General features: G+C 45.0%; 1 protein-coding gene across 1 annotated transcript in view; it reads left to right on the top strand.

Moving 5' to 3' along the window:
- LOC126267456 (LIM/homeobox protein Lhx9-like) overlaps positions 1 to 19253 on the top strand; it is a 461415-nt gene extending 442162 nt beyond the window's left edge. The window contains exon 7 of the mRNA XM_049972725.1: positions 16903 to 19253. Coding sequence (XP_049828682.1) covers positions 16903 to 17118 — 216 coding nt within the window. The 3' untranslated portion in view covers positions 17119 to 19253. The remainder of the gene's footprint in view (positions 1 to 16902) is intronic.
- The last annotated feature ends 5556 nt before the right edge of the window (positions 19254 to 24809 follow it).

Below are 24809 nucleotides of genomic sequence, written 5' to 3'. Positions count from 1 at the left end.
TACGTTTTTCAATGATTTGTCGTATTATAAATAGATTATTGTTAAACGAAAGTCTGTTTCTGAAGCCTTATGGTTCGGTAACACTCACATCTGCCTTCAAATGCCTTCTTTGGAGTAGGAATGATCACATTTTTCTGGAATTCTAATGTTGTTTCGCCAGTGTCATACACCGCCGGAGAAAAATGTAGTATACCTTTTTAGAGGTTTCCAATTCAATCAAGATTTATTGTTGCAACAGTGCATATGGAGTACATGAAATGATTACATTTACAGATCAACAGCACAAGAAGTTCCGATATATCAGGTATCGACCCATCCTGAAACACCCATACTGGTACTTGGTGTAGCCTCCAAGAGCGGCAGTGCAGGTTCAGACTCTGGCATCCAGTCGTTCGTACAGATGGCGAAAACTGGCCTGGGATACGTTATTCCACATCTACTCGATCTGTCCACGCAGTTGATGGCCCACGAGTCGTACGAGTGACATTTCGTTTCATCTTATCGATTGGAGACAACTCCGGAGATTGTGATGGCTAGGGAAATTGCTACACGTGTTGTAGAGTCCCGTTTGGTCCCATGGACAGTGTGTGGGCGAGTATTATCTTGTTGGAACAAGGCATCATCCTCCTGTCGCAAGGACGTCAAAAGAACGGATCTAACAACATTCTGTATGTTCCGAGTGGTGGTTTGCGTCTCCTCCCGAAAGACCAAAGGTGAGGAATAGGTGTAACTATCCGCACCGCAAGGCTAATGGGCTGGGGTGCGAAAATTTAGTACAAAGTGTCTTGGACGAATGCACGCTATGGGGTAACGCTCACCAGGTCTAGGTCGTACGAGCAAACGAGCGTCACTTGCAGGTGGAACCTGCTTTCGTCACTGAAGACCTGGCGAGCCATTCCAAGCGATCCTCTGACGGCAACAGTCGGGTCGTGCACGTCGATGGAGTGGCGTGGGTGGGAGATGGGGTAGACGTGTGCGTGCCAGTAGTCCCATTGCTAATGACTGGTTTGGAACAGTTCGTGTTGACAAGTGCTGCATGGGCTGTGCTGTTTGGATGTCCACAACATCGTCTGCGGCTGTGACAATGTTCATGTGATCACTGATATTGCTGACGCATCTCAACACGGCTCTCGGATGGCGACAATTTGACCTCTTTCAAACTGAGTTGGCTGTACAAAATAGGAGCGCGTAACCGTGGCTTGGTTACCTGCTTGCATCACACGTTTGCGCCAAAGTGAACCTTCTGGCTACGAGTATTCCTTATTAAATGCTAGACAAAGATGACGCTCTGGAAGCTATGCTACTACGCTATATGTTCGCGGAAGATGTTTCCGGCAGTGTCTAACTAGCGTGACAGATAGATAGGTCTGTCTTTCGTGGTAGGTGATCCAAAGGTACGCTACTGTCCATTAAAATTGATACACCAAGAAGAAATACAGATGATAAACGGGTATTCATTGGACAAATACATTATACTAGAACTGACATTTAATTACATTTTCACGCAGTTTGGGTGTAGAGATCCTGAGAAATCAGTAGCCAGAACAACCACCTCTGGCCGTAATAACGGCCTTGATACGCCTGGCCATTGAGTTAAACAGAGCTTGGATGGCGTGCACAGGTACAGGTGCCCATGCAGCTTCAACACGACACCACAGTTCATCAAGAGTAGTGACTGGCGTTTTATGACGAGCCAGTTGCTCGGCCACCATTGGTGAGAGATCTGAGGAATGTGCTGGCCACGGCAACAGTCGAACATTTTCTGTATCCAGAAAGACCCGTACAGGAACTGCAACATGCGGTCGTGCATTATCCTGCTGAAATGTAGGGTTTCGCAGGGATCGAATGAAGGGCAGAGCCACGGGTCGTAACACATCTGAAATGTAACGTCCACTGTTCAAAGTGCCGTCAATGCGAACAAGAGGTGACCGAGACGTGTAACCAATGACACCCCATACCATCATGCCTGGTGATACGCCAGTATGGCGATGACAAATTCACGATTCCAATGTGCGTTCACCGCTATGTCGCCAAACACGGATGCGACCATCATGTTGCTGTAAACAGAATCTGGATTCATCCGAAAAAAAATGAGGTTTTGCCATTCGTGCTCTAAAGTTCGTCGTTGAGTACACCATCACAAGCGCTCCTGTCTGTGATACAGCGTCAAGGGTAACCGCAGCAATGGTCTCCGAGCTGATAGTCCATGCTGCTGCAAACGTTGTCGAACTGTTCTTGCAGTTGCTTGTTGACTTGCAAACGTCCCCAACTGTTGGCTCTGGGATCGAGACGTGGCTGCTTGATCCGTTACAGCCATGCGGATAAGATGCCTGTCTAGTGATACGAGGCCGTTGGGATCCAGAACGGCGTTCCTTATTATCTTCATAAATTCGCCGATTCCATATTGTGCCAACAGTCATTGGATCTCGACCAACGCGAGCAGCAATGTCGCGATATGATAAACCTCAATAGGCTACAATTCGACCTTTATCAAATTCGGGAACGTGATGGTAAGCATTTCTCCTCCATACACGAGGCATCACAACAATGTTTCACCAGGCATCGCCCGTCAACTGCTGTTTGTGTATGAGAAATCAGTTGGAAAGTTTCCTCATCTCAGCACATCGTAGGTGTAGCCAGCGGCGCCAATCTTGTGGAAATGCTAATCACGTGCATATCACAGCATCTTCTTCCTGTCGCTTAATTTTCGCGTCTGTAGCACGTCATCTTCGTGGTGTAGCAATTTTAATGGCCAGTAGTTTATATTAGTCGAAAACGTCGGAAGTTTCTCTGTTTCTTTGAGTCTACCAGAACGTCTGACACGGTTCAAGGAAACACGGCACCCGCTCTGCGGCGAGTCGGGCTGTACCCAAACAGTCTGCCAGCAGCCCCAAACAGGCACGGCAAGTTTGCCGGCAGAGCACGCTTCGGCGCTGCAGCCGCAGCCGGTCGGCGTCAGGCGTCGGCGCGTGGGCGTCGCGTAATTGGGCCCTCGGCCGCAGCTCCTGCGACGTCGGCGTCGGCGTCGGCGTCGGCGTCTGGCGCGACGCCCGCAGGCGGGCAGCGCCGCGGCGCAATGGGGCGGAGCGCCGTTTATACGGGCGGCGGCCCGCGCCTCGCGCCCGCCGTCTGATCTCGCCGTGGCGTGTGTCACACACACTCACTCACACCCGCACTCACACGCTCGCGCGCGCGGCCTGCGGATAATCAGTAACACGCCGCAGGCGGCGCGCGCACAAAAACAGCCGCCGGCGCGCATATTTCACCCGCCTTTGAGGCGCGCCCTGGCTCCTTCTTCTTTCCGCTCCTCGGCTGGTTCCGACCCGCAGAGGGCGCCGAGCTGCTGGGGAGAAGGAAGGGAGGGAGGAAAAAGAGGCAAGGAGACGGAGAGAAACGGCGCCGTCGCCGGTAAATAACAGCGCGCGACGTTCGGGAGCTGCCGCAGTGAAATATCCCGAGACAGCAAGTAATCGGTGAAGGCTAAACAGCAGTTTATCATACGTTTTCCCCCCGTATGTCGTAGTTTTCTGTGGCCGCTGTTCCGAAACTTCACTGCTAATACGTCTGAAAAGACGTGGCACAGAGTTCTGTTTCACTACCCGTAGGGGGACGCCGTCGCTTGGACAAAAAGATGGCAGTACCACGATAAATGCGTGCTTCACATCGACGCGGATGCTATGCAAGCCTGCAAGTTCTGTTGTTGTTCAAAAAATGGTCCAAATGGCTCTGAGCACTATGGGACTTAACAGCTGAGGTGATCAGTCCCTTAGAACTACTTAAACCTAACTAACCTAAGGATATCACACACATCCATGTCCGAGGTAGGATTCGAACCTGCGACCGCAGCGGTCGACCCAGCGAGGTGGCGCAATGGCTAGCACACTGGACTCGCATTCTGGAGGACGACGGTTCTATCCCGCGTCCGGCCATCCTGATTTAGGTTTTCCGTGACTTCACTAAATCGCTCCAGGCAAATGCCGGGATGGTTCCTTTGAAAGGGCACGGCCCACTTCCTTCCATGTCCTTCCCTCATCCGATGAGACCGATGACCTCGCTGTCTGGTCTCCTCTCCGAAGCAACTGAACCCGTAGCAGTCGAGCGGTTCCAGACTGTAGCGCCTAGAACCGCTCGGCCACCCCGGCCGGCTCTGTTGTTGTGTTAGACCTCGAACGACACTTGTCCAGTACTCTCAGTACCTTGCGACTGCCAGTTGTGGTCACAACAGGGCTCTGTGTAAGTGCATTATGTCGCGGGTAAGTGAATTCGAATGTGGGCAGATTGTTAGTATTCGTAGGGTGGATGCTTCCGTGAACGAGGTAATTGTAGTGTCTAGTCTTCCAAGAGCACCGTATCGAAGATTCATGCTGCATACACCAAAGCGGAAAAAACAGCATCCGCTTATATACTTAAATGGGTATGGTGTCTGTTCTGTCGGACATGTTCGAAAGAACAGACACCATTGATGACCTGCAGCCGCCTAGATTGAAATTAGAATCATATTAATACCTCCAGCTGCTGACGGATGTTGATATATATAAAAGTGGACAGGTGAAAATGTGTGGCCCGACCTGGACGCGAACCTGGGATCTACTGCTTACACCGCAGCCGCCCTATCCATCTGAGCCACCGAGGGCACAGAGGACAGCGCGACTGCAGGGACAATCTCGCGCACGCCTCCCGCGAGACCCATATTCTCACCTTGTATGCCCACACACTACATTCGTAGTGTCCGACCCCTACATACTGATTACTCGTGGAATACATCCTTCCCAAGTCCCGCAGGAGAAGAAGAAGATCATGGCCGGTATTGCCAGAACTATACACTTATATGGATATGGTGTCTGTTCTTTCGGACATGTGGATTTTAACACACCCAACTCTATTTTCATAGGAGTGTGGTTCAGATATCCGTCTACCCATCCAGATTTATGGAGTCCCTAAACATTTACGGCGATTGCTATGAAGTTCTATGAACAATACAAGCTTTAGGATTTTATGGACTGCAGTGCTGCACTGGATAAACTATTTATGGAATTCAACATTGGGTTCGAAAATTATTTGACCTCAGTACATGGAGACGTTGTTTCTGGTAGGTTTATAACTAACGCTCCATCAGTACCCTCCATATTGCATGCAGCTTTCTAAGTGTGCCCTTCACCGGCAATCTGACGGGTGCTAATTGATGCTTCTTCTCTTGTTCGGTCGTACAGCGCATATTCCAATTCTGTTGTGTCGAAAAACTTGGCCAGTTCTCAGTTACTTTACCGACGCAGTTTCTTGTAAATCTGTACATGAGTCACAAGCGATTAGAATCTTCACACGCACCCTACTCGACATGGATTTTCTTTATGTTAGCCCACCATGTGCATCCTTTTTCATCAGTAGATATCCCTTGAGTATTTACTGTTGAGTAAAACAGTTTCTTGATTTTCTCTCTTCAACAGATATATTATCCACTTAAAAAGCCGAGCTCGCTAACTCACGCTTGTGCTGTGGCGCTCGAATCGGGAGTGCGCTGGTTCGAATCTTGGAGGTGAAAAATTTTTCGCTCTCAGTATTTGACCGACAATGGGAGGAAAAGTGGCGGCGTAAAGGTCCTACTCGCCAGTCGTTGCACCAGTGTCCTGTATTAAATTCCATACCTCTCCATGGTGTCTTACGAAGTGAGGGCATCTGTCTGTTGGATGGAGTTGTTAAGGTCGACGACCAACTTGGTGACGTTCCAGACGGGTAGGCTATGTCCCGGGATCAGATTACGCACTCTCCCTGGGTTGCCCCCGTCCCCCCTAACTACAAAAACCCAGCGGTACAGTGTGTAATTACTCATCGCAGTCATCCACACGACACAGATAGGCAATTCACAATAGGTCAGAGGAAGGCAGTGGCAAACCATCTCTGGTACCACCTTGCACCGATTGTCGAAGCCTGATCCCTGCATCTGCTTGCCTACGTTCTCTGAGTATGTGACTATTTTTCACTTCACCACATCTGCATCACCGATGTTCTACCCCTTATTTTACTACACCATGTGCTGTAAAGTAAAATGAGAGTGCTATATCACAGAGAGATGCATGAGTGGAGAAAGGAAGGCAAGAAATTGTGTTTTGTTCAAAGCCGAATTTTCAAAATATATTTGTAGCTGACACGAACTGCTCGTTCAAAAGCTCGTACCACCTGACATATACATATATGACCACTGGTTCCACACATCTCAAAATAAGCTAACCGCATAAAGGATTAGTCACCCCTAGAAATGATTACAAGCGTCATAAATACCGTGTAGTTCGGCCCCTGGACTCGATGACCGCCTGGGTTCGGTTATGAAGTTAATTCTCAAGGTTCTGCAGGTACGTCGCATCCAGGTTAAACCACCCGCTTAGGATCTGATCGCGGGGATGCTGATGTCGACGTTTCACCAGCTGTTGCAACATATTTCCTACGGGGTTCAAGTCAGGTGATTTTGCAGGCCAGTCGAGGGGGGGGAGTACTGAGAAAGCCAGCCGACTGAACTTCGCTGTTGTCGTCCGTATGTGCCCGTATGAGCAATGGCCTCTTGGAGGGCGACGGAATCCAGACGCATTCGCTGCGTGCAGTTTCCTTCGATTGATCTCTCGCCGACCGGTTGAGATGGGTCTTCATTCACTGCCTAGAGCCCTTCCTGTCGGCCTGGGAAGCGGTTTTGATTCAAAAGCTTCCCAGGTTTGTCTCAGTCAGCAGCTTTCCCTGATCACAATTCTGACGCCGCGTTTTGTGGTCATGTGTGTTATACCACAGCCTTAGATACGGCCGGCCGGTGTGGCCGAGCGGTTCTAGGCGCTTCAGTGCTGAACCGTGCTATAGCTACGGTCGCAGGTTCGAATCCTGCCTCGGGCATAGATGTGTGTGATGTCCTTAGGTTAGTTAGGTTTAATTAGTTCTAAGTCTAGGGGACTGATGACCTAAGATGTTAAGTCCCATAGTTCTCAGAGCCATTTGAACCATTTGTACCTTAGATACCTTAAGCAACCCGCCGTGAAACCCCAAGAAATCCAGTAAATTCATACGATTGCCCCTTTTTGCCACTCTGTCACGTCCTTACACTGACCCACGTTTACGTACAATGGCCGCTTGAAATGTCAATGTGTCACTGATCGCTGCCGTCTTACGCTGCACTTAGAGGCAATGTGCGCGCGATTCAGCACGTGACTGGATCGCTACGTCATAAGGCGCAACGAATCGTCCACACTAGACTGACTAGTTTTTTGGCCGGCGAGCTTACTTTAGGACCTTCTGCCGTCCCTGTAATTTTGTCCCTTCAGGCTACAGGCCTCGGGGACATCTCGTATGCGCCGATCCCTCGGAATGTTGAGGCTGTTGTGGATGCCGAAGGTGGCCTCACTCGGCATCGGGCGGGTGTTTACACTATTTTGTCGAACGCGTGTAATTCCCGTCTGGCGGCCGGCGGCTGTTGTCGCCTGCGCGTGCCTGCGCTCGGGCTGGCACGACGCCCGCGTCGGCGGCGGCGCGGACAAACGAGTCGGCCGGTGACGGATGGGCGCTGCTGCCGCCGCCGCCGCCACGGGCGTCTATTTCCGCTAATTGCAGCGCAGGCACGCCGCACTTCCGGCCGGAGCGCGCCGCTGCCGCAGGGCGCAAACTACCTTGTCCACAGAAATACGGCGCTGTCCGCAGATGGACACGCCACCTGCTCCACACCAGTGGCAGCCTGCTTGGAAACGCTCAGAAACCGTAAGAATACGAGAAGAGCCGTTCTCGGACGCGATCTGAACGTGGACGCATTTTCCAGCGTGGTTCGCCAGCAGCTAGAAACAGTGACACGAGACGTACACTATCTGATCGAGAGTGACCGGACATCTCTGTGTAATGAACACGAGAGGCAGACCTCCCATTATAGAGGGAGGCGGAGCATATTTGAGGTGTCAGAGGTCAGAGGGGTATTCTGAACACAGTTTCGACACAAAGCAGCTCAATAGGCTGCGGAGTGTCTAACAACCCTACCACAACAAAGGTCAAAATTTAATGATTGTGGTGTTGCTCACGCTGCTAAATTCTCGGGCAACAACAGTCATATTACGTGGCAGGTGTCATTAGAGCACAGTTAATAAAGTCACTTCATGTAATAATCAAAAACTAGGCACTCATCTTTTTGTGTTTCCCACGCTGGTCTCGTCGTGAAATCATGGCTCAATCGTTGAAAATCTAGGTGGTTATGATTCCAAGCTCGAATGCAAAGAGGCCTAGGTTTTATTCTGCTATATTCAAAAGTTTTGTAGATGCGCTGGACAATGTCGATGTAAAATAATAATCAGCACTTCGAAATTGAGTTACACTTCCTTTTAATTGCCTTTATTGCAATATCACGTAAACACAAAACATACTTGAAAACATCTCTCTCACGGTCACTGTTAAAGGTCACATTTTATAAGCGGACTACGTTATGCGTCTTTCCAACATGACACGTCCAACACTTAACTTTCTCAAGGTCCGACTCTAACAACTCAACAACTAACAATCGCTTGTTGTTGTTGTTGTCTTCAGTCCTGAGACTGGTTTGATGCAGCTCTCCATGCTACTCTATCCTGTGCAAGCTGCTTCATCTCCCAGTACCTACTGCAACCTACATCCTTCTGAATCTGCTTAGTGTACTGATCTCTCGGTCTCCCTCTACGATTTTTACCCTCCACGCTGCCCTCCAATGCTAAATTTGTGATCCCTTGATGCCTCAAAACATGTCCTACCAACCGATCCCTTCTTCTAGTCAAGTTGTGCCACAAACTTCTCTTCTCCCCAATCCTATTCAATACCTCCTCATTAGTTACGTGATCTATCCACCTTATCTTCAGTATTCTTCTGTAGCACCACATTTCGAAAGCTTCTATTCTCTTCTTGTCCAAACTAGTTATCGTCCAGGTTTCACTTCCATACATGGCTACACTCCAAACAAATATTTTCAGAAATGACTTCCTGACACTTAAATCTATATTTGATGTTAACAAATTTCTCTTCTTCAGAAACGCTTTCCTTGCCATTGCCAGTCTACATTTTATATCCTCCCTACTTCGACCATCATCAGTTATTTTACTTCCTAAATAGCAAAACTCCTTTACTACTTTAAGTGTCTCATTTCCTAATCTAATTCCCTCAGCATCACCCGATTTAATTTGACTACATTCCATTATCCTCGTTTTGCTTTTGTTAATGTTCATCTTATATCCTCCTTTCAAGACACTGTCCATTCCGTTCAACTGCTCTTCCAAGTCCTTTGCCGTCTCTGACAGAATTACAATGTCATCGGCGAACCTCAAAGTTTTTACTTCGTCTCCATGAATTTTAATACCTACTCCAAATTTTTCTTTTGTTTCCTTTACTGCTTGCTCAATATACAGATTGAATAACATTGGGGAGAGGCTACAACCCTGTCTCACTCCTTTCCCAACCACTGCTTCCCTTTCATGCCCCTCGACTCTTATAACTGCCATCTGGTTTCTGTACAAATTATAAATAGCCTTTCGCTCCCTGTATTTTACCCCTGCCACCTTTAGAATTTGAGAGAGAGTATTCCAGTCAACATTGTCAAAAGCTTTCTCTAAGTCTACAAATGCTAGAAACGTAGGTTTGCCTTTTCTTAATCTTTCTTCTAAGATAAGTCGTAAGGTCAGTATTGCCTCACGTGTTCCAACATTTCGACGGAATCCAAACTGATCCTCCCCGAGGTCTGCATCTACCAGTTTTTCCATTCGTCTGTAAAGAATTCGCGTTAGTATTTTGCAGCCGTGGCTTATTAAACTGATAGTTCGGTAATTTTCACATCTGTCAGCACCTGCTTTCTTTGGGATTGGAATTATTATATTCTTCTTGAAGTCTGAGGGTATTTCGCCTGTCTCATACATCTTGCTCACCAGCTGGTAGAGTTTTGTCATGACTGGCTCTCCCAAGGCCGTCAGTAGTTCTAATGGGATGTTGTCTACTCCGGGGGCCTTGTTTCGACTCAGGTCTTTCAGTGCTCTGTCAAACTCTTCACGCAATATTGTATCTCCCATTTCGTCTTCATCTACATCCTCTTCTATTTCCATAATATTGTCCTCAAGTACATCGCCCTTGTATAAACCTTCTATATACTCCTTCCACCTTTCTGCCTTCCCTTCTTTGCTTAGAACTGGGCTGCCATCTGAGCTCTTGATATTCATACACGTGGTTCTCTTCTCTCCAAAGGTCTCTTTAATTTTCCTGTAGGCAGTATCTATCTTACCCCTAGTGAGATAAGCTTCTACATCCTTACATTTGTCCTCTAGCCATCCCTGTTTAGCCATTTTGCACTTCCTGTCGATCTCATTTTTGAGACGTTTGTATTCCTTTTTGCCTGCTTCATTTACTGCATTTTTATATTTTCTCCTTTCATCAATTAAATTCAATATTTCTTCTGTTACCCAAGGATTTCTAGCAGCCCTCGTCTTTGTACCTACTTTATCCTCTGCTGCCTTCACTACTACATCCCTCAGAGCTACCCATTCTTCTTCTACTGTATTTCTTTCCCCTATTCCTGTCAATTGTTCCCTAATGCTCTCTCTGAAACTCTGTACAACCTCTGGTTCTTTCAGTTTATCCAGGTCCCATCTCTTTAATTTCTCACATTTTTGCAGTTTCTTCAGTTTTAATCTACAGGTCATAACCAATAGATTGTGGTCAGAGTCCACATCTGCCCCTGGAAATGTCTTACAACTTAAAACCTGGTTCCTAAATCTCTGTCTTACCATTATATAATCTATCTGATACCTTTTAGTATCTCCAGGGTTCTTCCACGTATACAACCTTCTTTCATGATTCTTAAACCAAGTGTTAGCTATGATTAAGTTGTGCTCTGTGCAAAATTCTACTAGGCGGCTTCCTCTTTCATTTCTTAGCCCCAATCCATATTCACCTACTATGTTTCCTTCTCTCCCTTTTCCTACACTCGAATTCCAGTCACCCATTACTATTAAATTTTCGTCTCCCTTCACTATCTGAATAATTTCTTTTATTTCATCATACATTTCTTCAATTTCTTCATCATCTGCAGAGCTAGTTGGCATATAAACTTGTACTACTGTAGTAGGTGTGGGCTTCGTATCTATCTTGGCCACAATAATGCGTTCACTTTGCTGTTTGTAGTAGCTTACCCGCATTCCTATTTTCCTATTCATAATTAAACCTACTCCTGCATTACCCCTATTTGATTTTGTGTTTATAACCCTGTAGTCACCTGACCAGAAGTCTTGTTCCTCCTGCCACCGAACTTCACTAATTCCCACTATATCTAACTTTAACCTATCCATTTCCCTTTTTAAATTTTCTAACCTACCTGCCCGATTAAGGGATCTGACATTCCACGCTCCGATCCGTAGAACGCCAGTTTTCTTTCTCCTGATAACGACATCCTCCTGAGTAGTCCCCGCCCGGAGATCCGAATGGGGGACTATTTTACCTCCGGAATATTTTACCCAAGAGGATGCCATCATCATTTAATCATACAGTAAAGCTGCATGTCCTCGGGAAAAATTACGGCTGTAGTTTCCCCTTGCTTTCAGCCGTTCGCAGTACCAGCACAGCAAGGCCGTTTTGGTTAATGTTGCAAGGCCAGATCAGTCAATCATCCAGACTGTTGCCCCTGCAACTACTGAAAAGGCTGCTGCCCCTCTTCAGGAACCACACGTTTGTCTGGCCTCTCAACAGATACCCCTCCGTTGTGGTTGCACCTACGGTACGGCCATCTGTATCGCTGAGGCACGCAAGCCTCCCCACCAACAGCAAGGTCCATGGTTCATGGGGGGTGCTCAAAAATCACAGTTACAAGTACGTCAAAGATCATAGTGACAAAAGAAAGAATACACACAAGAATAATAACATTGCAATATAAACATATCAATGTTGTCTCAGAAATATGTTAACTGCTTTGCAGAAACACAGTAGAATATTACTGGTATCGAGAGGCTCAGGTGTTCTACCGTAATGGTTACGTAATTCAAGTACCATTGCAAGTGGAAGGGGTAGGCTAGCAATAGAATAGTGCATCACCATTGATTAGACACATTTATTGAACACATAAGTCAGGTATTACCCAAAAGGAACAGTCAGTACAAATTACAAAATAATGTTCTTTTCCTTTAAGTCACTCAAAAATTTACAAACATTTAAACAGGCAAATAGCAATCATTTAACTGAAAGCCTTTTAAGAAAGCAAGACTAGAAAATTTGAATGATAAGTTAAAATCATATTTAAATAGGCTCTGACCGAACACATATTTTAAAACGAAATACTTCCTTTAAGGAACCAGCGATCAAAATTACATAATCCTCAACAACTATATTTCATCCAACACATTTAAGATTAAACAGTAATATATAACATCAGAGAGCTGCAGTCCCAAGTTTTAAGCAGCACGTTTCAGATGCACTGCACTGCAACAGTTCAATACAAGTCCCTCAGAGGATCTCCCCACACAGGAAGTTATTGCCGCAATCGACAAACTAAAAGCTCTCTTAAGTTTGATACGTTTAATTCCCTTTCGACGTAACGTACATCACAAGTCTAGCCCGAGGACGTCACCGACACCCCGCAATTTAGCACGCGAAAAACTATAGCGATGCACTCATCACGTATCCCTACACAATCCAAGAACACAGAGCTGGCTTCCCAATAGTGGAACATTTAACGACGCGCGGCGTGCGTGTTCGCGGGATGCTGATCTCGCCCTAAGCTCAACATCAGTTCAAATACTAGTCAGCCTACAATACACATACACCATACACATTCCTTCAGTTACTGCACAGAAAGCCAATGTGATAGGCAAACAGACCAGCATATGATAAAAGCTTAAGCAATTTCCTTACTAGACACCCCTTATGAATAGAACCCGTAATTATTATTTTTTGAACTTAAGCACACCCACAGTCAAAAGACAGACAACACCAATCATAAGGCCAGTAGCACATAAGCAAGTAGCAATGGTAACTTCTGCTTAGATTGGCTACAAATCAGCGCGTGATTTAACACACCAGAGAACAGTCTTTACAACATAATCATCAATACAATAGCAAATTACTCACACGTGTACTCCCCCACGATTTCGATTCGCAAAGCCATAGACAAAACGTGGAGAACGTATCACTTAGACCAACATAATAATGCTCCCTCAGTTACCCCAAATAACTGACTCCCTTAGTTGCACAGCAAAGAACCAGACCGAATGAAACCACCATAGTTTTCGCCTCTAAATTGTCACAGTACAAGTGAGACTCAATCACAAATGTAATTTTACATCAGTTCCTGTATAGTCAATACAAGCGCCTGATTTTCACCCGTTTATAATGGCAGGCAGCAACATCGTACGGAGAGAGCGTACAAGCTCTTACCAATTCTCTTCTCCGAAAGCAGTCACCGCAACTCTCGGGAACCACCGGGACATCCAGTGCAAAAATCGTGACTCCTTCACACAAATTACAGGACGCCCGCTTCCCGCTGCTTGCTACGGCGCCTTCCGTTCAGAGCCAACTTGTATATCTCCGTGCGATAGGTCCGGCCCCACATTCGTTGCGTCAACCCGACAACCGTCTTCCACCACGTTCCGGAGCACCCCCCCCCCCCTCCCCCTCCCCCCAGGACTCCACGCATGGGCTCCAGAGGGCGCTGCTTACCGCCCTGACCGTGGCAGGAAAGATAAACCACCAGAGTGGCACTATCTATGTGAGCCGCCACGACTCAATATTCTCAGTGGAGAAACAGTAACAAAAGAGTGCGTCTGTTGGGTGAGCTGAGTCAGAATATTTAGCACTGAAGGATGTGAAGATGAGGTCTTGCAAGATCCAGTATGGTGAACTGAAATCGGTCTGCAAATTTAAATACCTAGGGTGGTAAAAACAGAGGGACGAAGGACTGGAAAGCGAGATACAACACCGAATAAATTGCGGTTGGAACAACTGGAGGAAAATGAGAGTTGTGTGACAAGAAGGTGAACATTGGGTTGAAAGGGAAAGTGTACAAGTCGGTGGTAAGGCCTTCTACGATATACGGGGCAGAGACATGGCCAATCACAGTAGCCCAGGAAAGGAAGATGGAAGTGGTGGAAATCAGGATGCTGAGGTGGATGTGTGGGGTAACAAGGAAGGACAGGATTAGAAATGAATTTGTTAGAGGAGCTGTGAAAATGGGACGCATGGGGAAAAAGTTACAAGAGAGCAGACTAAGGTGGTACGGGCACTTAGAGAAAAGGGGAAGAGTTTATCGGAAACAGAGTTGAAGATATAAAGATTGAAGGAGAGAGAAGGAGAGGAAGACCGAAGATGAGATGGAAGGATAAGATATCCGGGGACCTAAGGGAGAAAGGATGGAAGAAGGAAGAGGCAATGGATAGATTACTATGGAGTAGAAGGATCCAGAAGAGCAACGCCGACCCTACGTGACGTGGGACAAGGCGACGATAAAGAAGAAGAAGAAGAAGAAGTTGGGAAAGCTGAGTCATTTCGAACATCTACATAAACATCTGCATGATCATTCAACAATTCACAGTTAAGTGAGTTCAGCAATTCACTCTGGCAGAGGGTTCGTCAAACCATCTTCAAGCTGTTTCTCTACCGCTCCACTCTCGAGGAGCGTATGAGAGAAACAAACACTTAAATCTTTTTATGGGCACTCTGATTTCTCTTCTTTTATCATGATGATCATTCCTTCCTTTGTAGGTGGGCGCCAACAAAATATTTTCATACTCTAACGGCAAAGATCGTGATTAAAATTTCGTCCCACAGCGAAAATCGCCAACCCCAACTCGCGTATCATACCGGGGACACCTCTCTTCCCCTATTTCGCAATAATACAAAATGAGCTGCCCTCCGCTGAACTTTTAGGACGTGCTCCGTCAGTTACACTTGATGTGGATCCCACACCGCACAGCAGAACTCCAGAAGAGGACGGACAAGCGTAGTATAAGTAGTGTCTTTGGTATACCCATTGCATCTTCTTTCTGTCAATAAATCGTAGTTTTTGGTTTGCTTTCCCTACAAAATTATCTATGTCATCGTTCCAACGTAAATTATTCGCAGCTATAATGAATAAGTATGAAGTTGAATTTACAGCTGTAGATTTGTTTCTTGTGTTCAGTAGTAGTAATGTCTTATGGGTCCGAACTGCTGAAGTTATCGGTCCTTCTATTCTGTAACCGATATCAGCAGACCCCTTTTAGTTCAAAATGGTTCCAATGGCTCTGAGCACTAAGGGACTTAACATCTGAGGTCATCAGTCCCCTAGAACTTAGAACTACTTAAACCTAACTAACCTAAGGACATCACACACAACCATTCCCGAGACAGGATTCGAACCTGTGACCGTAGCGGTCGCTCGGTTCCAGACTGAAGCGCCTAGAACCGCTCGGTCACAACTGTCGGCTGTGGACTGTTGATGAGTGAGAACATTCTGACTGGTCGGACGAGTTTCGTATCAGATTGTGTCTAGCGGATGGGAGTGTACGAGTATGGACACAAGCTCATGAATGCGTTGACCCAGGATGATGACAGGGGAGTGTTCAAGCTGGTGGCGGCTCTGTGTCGGACGTGTGCACTTGAAGCGCTTTGGGACCCCTGATACGTCTAGATACGATTCTGACAGGTGATCCTTACGTAAGCATCCTGTCTGATTACCTGCATCCATTCATGTCCATTATGTATTCCGACGGACTTCGGCCATACCAGCAGGACAAGGCGACACCCCACACGTCCAGAATAACATAGTGGCTCCAGGTAAACTCTTCTGAGTTTCAACACTTCCGCTGTCCACCGAACTGCCCAGTTATGATTGTTATTGAGCATATGAATGGTGGGCTCCATGTGGTTCCAAAGTTGTACAGCGATCGTAAACCATAAAATTTCGAAATAAGCAGCAACCAGTCCCAAAATCTTGTTTTATTTATTCACTTTTTAAGCACAGGTCAAACATAAAGTGATCACTTTAGGTCTGCCCTGTGCTTAAGACATACTCGTTGAAAGCTCCGATGATTACCGTTAATCAGTTGAAATTGATTTGCAAAAGTCAATAAATAAAAAGAGATTTGGGGACTGGTTCGTGCTTATTTGGTAATTTTATTATGGAGCATATCTGAGATGGCTTGCAACGTGCTGTTCGGAAGAGATCTCCATCGCTCTACTCTTACGGACAACCCTGCAGAATTCCTGGTGTAAATTCCTTCCAGTACTACTTGCGACATTAGTCGATTAACAAACTAGAAACCCGCCTCGATTGCGAAACAGCACCTTGTGTTAACCTAGGTTTCGGAGTAGATAACTACACCTTCTTCAGAACAATAAAACCCACAAGTGCCTAAGAAGACCTTTGCCAATGATTAAAAGAACACCGTAGCTATACATTTATAAACAAATGTCTTCTTAGGCACTTGTGGGTTTTATTGTTCTGAAGAAGGTGTAGTTATCTACGCCGAAACCTAGGTTAACACTAGGTGCTTTTTCGCAATCGAGGCGGGTTTCTAGTTTTTTTAATATATTAATCAACGATTGCTGACGCGCTGCGATGTTGAAGGTTCTTACATTAGTCGATCCGTGCCACGTCGTGTTTCGGAACTTCTGCATATTAGACAGGTGTACCAGTTTGTTTGGCTCTTCAATGTATTTCCAGTGCAGATCAGTGTTGTTCGTTGTCATAGACATGTATCACATATTTCGGCACGTACGCTCTGTCGTGTGTGTGTGTGTGTGTTGGTCACAGAACGTAACCTTCCTGCCCCCACTCACCACCACCACCACCACCACCACCACCACCACCACCACCATCATCATCATCATCAGCAGCAGCAGCAGCAGCAGCAGCAGCAGCAGCAACTGGACCTGATACATGAGTGATTCACGGTTGATGACTTGTTGCAGGTGTGGTTCCAGAACGCGAGAGCCAAGTGGCGTCGCATGGTGCTGAAGCAGGAAGGCAAGGGCGGCGGTGGTGACAAGTGCGGGGGCGGCGACTCTGGCCTGGACGCCTACCAGGCGGCGGCGGCTGCGGCCGCGGCGGCCGATTACCACCGCCAGGGACCCATCAGCCCGCCGTTCATGCTGGGCACCAGCCCGTCGCCGCTCGAATGCTCCTAGGCCGCCCGGCACACACCGACCGCGCCTCCAGGCCCCGGCGCTAAGCCCGGACCGCACCGGACGTGTTTCAAGACTGACCGAGCGTCGCCCGGCGACACGCGGCAGCACTCCGCGCAGTGACGTCACGTCACGTCACCGACAGGAGCATCTGTCTTCGGCTCCGACACAGAGAATGCGGTGGTGAAACTACGCAGTCCATCAGTCTTAATCTACTTGTAACCGACAGTCGACAGCTCTCGAACGAACTACAAGAAACAAGATGCACATTCTGTCGACAATCGCAACAGTGTCCGGTCGTCCGCCAAAGAAAAATTGGGCCAAGTTCTTCGAGAGACCTGCAGCTAACCAGTGGAGCTCATCGTATCTACATGAAGAGACTGGTACTGATGGCGTAAAGAGATTTAACGTACGTATTAATAAAATCCAGATTCATCACCTCATGATCCGCCTCTAGGCCAGATCATCTTCAACACATCCCGCACTGACTCAGCAACGGAAACTTTGCTGTTCGTGATTCTTACATTGCAGTACCAGGAAGTACTGCAATACCAGACAGTTGAGTGATGTTCGACCTCAACAGCCGGGGGATGAAATTGCGGCTTGAGGCGCAAATACTACATGAAGCAAGCATTGAGAGTATCAGTATCGATGGCCACACCATTTCACCCAGCGGAACAAAATATCGCTGACAAGAAATACTTCGTTCCGGAAACCCAACCGTGTAATCCGGTTGTGCGGAATATCTGCAGAATCTTTCAGACGCTGTGAAGAAGGGAGAAGACTATAGTTAGTCTTAACACGTATTAACAACATTAGCATTCCAGCTCTTTTCTGGTTTGAAGGCCAGCTGTAAGCCTTCGTTTTGATGATCGGACTGGAGAATCCAAGACTGTGCGACGAACAACTGTGATCGTAAAGTACCCACTGACAGTCCAGGCGCCGAGGCATTAAGCTTTAATACGAAGAAGAAAGATGGTGGAGACATTTTACTACGAAATATTGATGTCACACGAACGAACAGGCTTCCGTAATAATATTGTGTAGCACACGTGTGCGTCCACCTTATTTATTAATTGTTATCAACTGAGAAATTGGTTTCATAGTAATCCTGAACGAGAGAATATTGTGCAAGGAATAGTTACGAAATTTCATTGATGTCAATCTACTGTAAAATTTGTGTTAATTTACTGAAGATGACATCTGGATATCTAAGATGTATCCGATAGTGCACCTTCATTAAATTACCCAAAATAAGAATGCAATTTAGAACGTGTAAATACGAAAAGTCACAAGAGAAATTACATGTTGACGCAAAGAGTAATTCATACTTTGTTGTGATGTTTTCGATTAAGTCATAAAACAATTCGTTTGGGATTACTATGACATTCAGTCTATTGTGATACATTAATGAGTGTGTGTAGTTTTCTTTCCACGATACTCCCGACGAAAATTCTTTATGTGCAACAGTGAACAAAGAAGACCCATTGGATTACAGATGTTCGAGAAAAAAGGCAACGAATTTATGGACACTTGGTGAAATTGTGAACGCCGTGCATTCATGTGTAAATATCGGAAAAAAAACAACTTACGGATTTTTATAAGTGTCTATTTAATTTAATGACATTACTCCATGTAAATTCGGAAGAAGAACGTGTCTTCATGTATCATAGATTCCTTGAGTGATATGAAAATGATAGAACCGGCGCCAGTTGGAATAGGTCTACCTCACAAACCTAACACTGATTTTATATGTGCATACTATTGCAGTTACTATTATTTAGGGCCTATTCACTTGGGATTTTTCATATCTTTTTGTTAAATAATTTGTCAAAGGAAATAATTATAATGTAAATTTTGAAACATGGTTTATGCAAGAAATTTCCTATCACCTTTCCCTCTTAACGCTGTGGATAATTTTCGACACTACGAACATTCTTCTCTTGCAAAAAGGCTACATCCCACTATGATCATAATCGTAAGTATTTATCACATCTAGTTTATTAATTACTGTTAAATGAATATATCATGATATTCGAATGGAGGTGGCTAATCTTTCTTAGCGAAGCAATAAAGTTCTATTGTTAAAGTTTCATACAAAATTTATGTCAGAGTTATTTTTCTGTGAAATGCCTACATTAACAAGATACATTAACAAGATGACAGAGATAACTATCACTTCTCAGTCCACATAAAATGCACTGAAAAACGTCCTTGTAAAACACATTAAAACTTATAACATTATGTTAAATTTATAATAAATTATGACATTACTGGAATGATTGGAAATAGTTGTACAATTCATAGGCAATTTTGCTAGATGAGTTCATGATGTCAAGTACATCACTCACAATACACACTTCCACACTCTTCAAGCGTTGGCAGACTTCACAGGCATCTGAAAAAATGTCGCAGACTCGACGTGAACTATATCATCAATGTAACTCTCCATCACTTTATAGACAGCATGGACAAAGACGCTGGAGAACGTCGTTAAATGCGGCGAGAAGTATTACGCAGATGAATACTGTTTGAGTTTTGTGGCATAGCTGTGTAATTTATTTCTCTTTGTGGTTGAAAATCAACAAATAACAAAACAATACAAAAAACACCAATCAGATATACAAAGACAGCTTCCTTACAGCTTTTAAGATTGGCTGGAGATCATCACATTGAAATACGTAAAAAAGAACAATTAAGAAAACAACAACTCATGGATTGCATAGTTGACTTCAACCGTTGTCGTGCATTCACTGATGATGATTTTCATTCAGGACATTTAAAGTCTGTACGGCATTTTAGTAAAAGTCATGCTTGCATTCTCAACAGATAGACGGCTTCGTTAACAAAAATGGTTCAAATGGCTCTGAGCACTATGGGACTTAACATCCGGGGTCATCACACCCCTAGAATTTAGAACTACTTAAACCTAGCTAACCTAAGGACATCCCACACATCCATGCCCGAGGCAGGATTCGAACCTGCAACCGTATCGGTCGCGCGGTTCCAGATTGAAGCACTTCGTTAACACTGCAGATGTCTTGATAGATGGTGTGCATCACATCATATACAATTTTGGGTGTAATAAAATTTTCCACTCTACGGATGTTGAACCTTTTAACTGTCACACAAATTATAATGAACATTGCTAAGAATTGTTTATGCTTGGTTGAACACTGTATCAGTAATTTGATCAGGTGACACGAGTACGTATATCTGCGGTAACTGGGCTTTGAAAATGGCGGAAAATCGAATTCATGAATAGTGAACAGTTAAAGTACACAGTTATGCATTCGGGTTATTCGAAAACAGAAATTAATTACAACGACGTAATTAGAATAATTAATATTTACAATAAATTCTACTTTAATCAGCATAGTATGTGAGAAAATACGGTACTTAGAATCCAGTTTCATGAAACAAAATAGTCTTGAATTGTTTTCTGTCTCACTGGGGTGGCTTGTCTTTTACATATTCGCACTCAGAATTTTACACATCACCAACCTGTCAGAAAGGGGAGTGTCTTCTTGCTGTTCCAAGTAGTCCAGTAACCCTTTGGTCTATTGAAGGGCTGAGGCATAACATGACTGAATACGATTTCTGGAATTAGAGCTGTGTTGTCATCTGTGTCACTGTCTCTCACCTCCTCCGATTTCTCTTGCAATCGCTGAGTAATAGCACTCGTCGCTCAACATCTCATGGTCTAGCTCTGTGCGGTCGATGTCTAACTACTGAGAATTATATTTTCTTTGTCACAGCCTGGAGTACTTTCCAAAACGGCAGCAAACACTGCTGATGAGCAGTCTTCTTCATCACCAGAAATTACTGATTTCATCAAGTTTAGGATTAATGTTTTCTGTGACATGGCTGCAGTTGCTTTTTTACCTCACGCCACGCCTTGGAGGCTTTATAAATTACGTCTAGTACAGTTGTTTCCAAAAAGTTTGAAACTTACTGCCGTGAGCAGAAAGCTTCTGTAGCAGACTTCCTCTTTAAATTTTCTTCATGGCAGCGATGACACCCTGATCCATCCTGAATAAGGCTGTCACATTAGGGGATAAATATTTTACAGATATCATTTCGGCATACGCTTTCAGAACATTTTCTTTCCGAGTCCGATGGTACATTGTCCAATAAGAATACAGGGCTTGCAGGTAGACCCTTCAACCTTAAATGTTCTCGAACAGGTGGTTCAAAGCAATTACGGAACCATGTTTGTGCAGTCGGTCTGGGCTCCTTTCCGATGCAAAGTGGACAAGTAGATTGTGGATTTATTTTGCTTTGAAACAGCGCGGTTATTTAGCTTTACCTAATACAACAGCACCACACAACACAGTTATTCTTTCCTTGCATGATTTATAACCAGGTGCAGTACGCTCTGTCTCTTAGGCCTACTGTCTTTGTTGGTAGACCATTCCGAAACAACGCGGTTTAGTCCGCATTGTACAATTGCTTCAGTGCTAGACTTTGTTGTGCAATAAACTCCTGAAAATTTTTACAAAATTCAGAAACAGCCTTATTATCCACACTTACATTTCCTCCTTGGACGGCAGTCTCCCGGATACCGTGACGCTGTTTGAATCTTGTTAACAAGCCAGAAGATGCATTAAAAATTCCTTCAGTCCCCCAAGAACTTTCAGCAAAACTGGGCCTGTTTCGCGGCTGTTGGTCCAGATGATTGTGTGCTATTTGCTCGTCTCTGTTGAAACCATTTCAATACGGCTTGTTACAGTTCTGCGTATGTAGACATTTTCATGGCTTTCCGCTTTCAGAAATCTTGAGATGAGCCAGAATTGCTAGCGAAGTGAATTATTTAGTCTTTGTGTTTCCGAATATCACGCTTGTAGTTTCAGTCACATTGCAAATCAATGCCAGATCTCGTATCACAGTAGCGCTGTCTTCGATTTTGTGTTATATTTGCAGTTTCTGCTGTATCGTTAACACAACGCGGTTTCATTTTTCAGGTATTGTTCGGCACTAACGGAAACCAATGCCGATTTTATGCAATTACTGTCAGGCGCATGCAGTGTTGAGATAGAGACTGATTACTACACTCGCGCTGTGACGTGATCTTATCGCTCACAAATTTTAGCAAAAAAAAAAAAAAAAAAAAAAAAAAAAAAAAAAAAAAAAAGGACGGGAGAGCTACGTCGTGGATATCCCGCGAAGCAAATAATTTGGCCACGAATAATCGACAGCTTACTACCAAGGGTGAGTCTTGTTAACGTTTAAAAGCCCCGAAAGTGACGTAGATGACGCTGAGATAAATAACAAATAATTTAATATAAGGCATATAGGGCCTCGCGATGACTGGGTGTTGTGTGATGTCCTTAGGTTAGTTAGTTTTAAGTAGTTCTAAGTTCTAGGGGACTGATGACCGTAGATGCTAAGTCCCATAGTGTTCAGAGCCATTTGAACCAAGGCATATAGGGCCGCAAATGCCAGGAAATACTCCAAGAGTGGATGACAAATTTTGAACATGTGACGTCACCAGCTGACGTACTTAGCCACACCTGCAGCGCTTAGTCTAGTCGATCCTGCTCTCGCTGGTAGGGGGCAGTGCTACACATCACTCTGCTAGGCTGCACTCTGTGTTCGCAAGTGTAAACCGATTCACCATATCCTCGTATTACCACAATCGCGAGCACGCCCTGTGACATCGAATAATGAAACAACGCAAACAAAGTACCCTAGTGGACCTATGTGTAGCACTGCCCCGTACCGACGAGGGTAGAATTGACAAACCCACCCGCTCTATGTACGGCGAGGTACGTTACCTGGTGAAATCACATGTTCAATACTTGTCATCCACTTTTGGGGTGTCACCCCACATTTGCGGCCCCATGTGTCATACCAAATTACTTGGCTCATCTGCATCACTTTGGAGTTTTTAAGCGTTAATGAAGTCACCAGTATATGCGAGAGGGTACAAAAAAGAAACCGAACTTACTTTTTAACTTACTTATTCACATTTAATGGAAGAAGCTTCAGTCTGCTTCAAAGTACTTTCCACTTGCTCAAATACACTTTTCTAATCCTTTATTTCATTTTCAAAACATTTTTTAAATTCATCTAATGTGATATTTGACAGCGCACTCGATATCGCCTCAGATGTCATCCATCCCGTGCAGATTTACCCACTTTTGTGGGTAAGACATCAACGTGAGTTCACTCTCGTGTTTATCGAACAACTGAAGCGAGATTCTGGTCTTTTGACATGGACACTTAACCTGGTGGAGCATGCCATCGCCGTCGGGAGGCCAACAAGATTGAAGGGATGCAGATGGCCCACAATCATGTTTACTTAGCCCTATCGTGCTCTACAGAGTGGGCAAGTCTCCAACCTCCACATGGACGTTCAACCCCTTGCCGCCTAACTCGTTGTTGTTGGTTCCTACCAGCGTACGACCATATTACGCAAACAGAGGACCAGCTTCGCCGTTTGTGAGACGCTCGTTCCGAGTCGCCTGCCCGTAACGACCTGTCTTTTGTCAGAGTCGCTTACGTCACTGCATTTCCCCATTTGATTTTTGTTCTGCTTATACAAGGTGTTACGGGTACAAGTGGAAACATTTTTATTGGTGATTGAGGACAGTGTACTGAACAACATTATATCAGTATTTATTTATTTGCACTCTAATAATTACAGACATTAGCTGTATTATGTTTTTTAGTTGGTTAGTACATGCAGTTATATGCAGAACCTCAGGTATTGAAACGTGGACGCAGAACGGTAAGTCTGTACTGAGAGATGTAGTCTACTTAATAGTGCATTTGCGAATGTGCAGAAAACATCAGGTAATAAATTATGTGACGTGTTGGCGAGAAGAATGTACGACACAGAGGAAAAAAACAACTAATACTCTTTAGTAGGTACATATTAAGACAGCAATGATCACATTATCTGCACTTACACCTTTAATACCCTGCATATTTTCCTTGGTGGGCTACTTGCCTGCAATGGCAGCAGGCAACATCGGCCCTCGAGATGGGCAGCGGTCATCAGTGTATCATTTCACGCCAGAGACGAGGGAAAGTTTAAGTACGTGAGAATTGCGTTAGTGCACCAGAAAAAGCGGAAAGTGGCGTAAAATAAAAATGCATATCGCTTGTAGGTAACTGGCAAAATTTTGGAAGATTTTGGTGTCGACTTTTGTTTTGCTTTCCAGATGCTGAAGATGGCCAACACATGGGGAAAAACTGTCACGTTTAATTACGTGTTCCGTGATAATGTCTAAAAGAAATACACATGACAGAGACAGGAAGTCTTACACCATGAAGCACCAGTCCAATTTTAATGAAACTTTTTGGAGATGATTATATAACTGGCTTTAAATGATCAAACTTTAATTTCATGTCGCACATCAGGGGGACCAGAAAGGTTAATCAAGGGTTTGTGGTGTGAACTACAATGTGGTATCTTGCATTATTCTGCAGGAATGCGGTTTAAACAGACCAGTATCTTCATTAACCTCTGATGTCTCAGTAGATATAACAAAACTCCAAATTATGTAGAAGCTGAGATAGGACTAGGCACCATCAACAAACGACAAGTACTAACAACAATAAACACAGAAAGCACAGTTGTATGAAATGGACACACATTGTGTATTACGTGACAAGGGGCTTGGGTATAGTCATTACGCCACGGAAGCGTCCTACGAACGTATGAACATCCTGAGGCCATGCCATAT

Source organism: Schistocerca gregaria, chromosome 4 (assembly GCF_023897955.1).
Source record: "Schistocerca gregaria isolate iqSchGreg1 chromosome 4, iqSchGreg1.2, whole genome shotgun sequence".
Taxonomy (NCBI): domain Eukaryota; kingdom Metazoa; phylum Arthropoda; class Insecta; order Orthoptera; family Acrididae; genus Schistocerca; species Schistocerca gregaria.
Note: the sequence above shows the minus strand (reverse complement) of the source record. Positions and strands in the feature narration are given on the sequence as shown.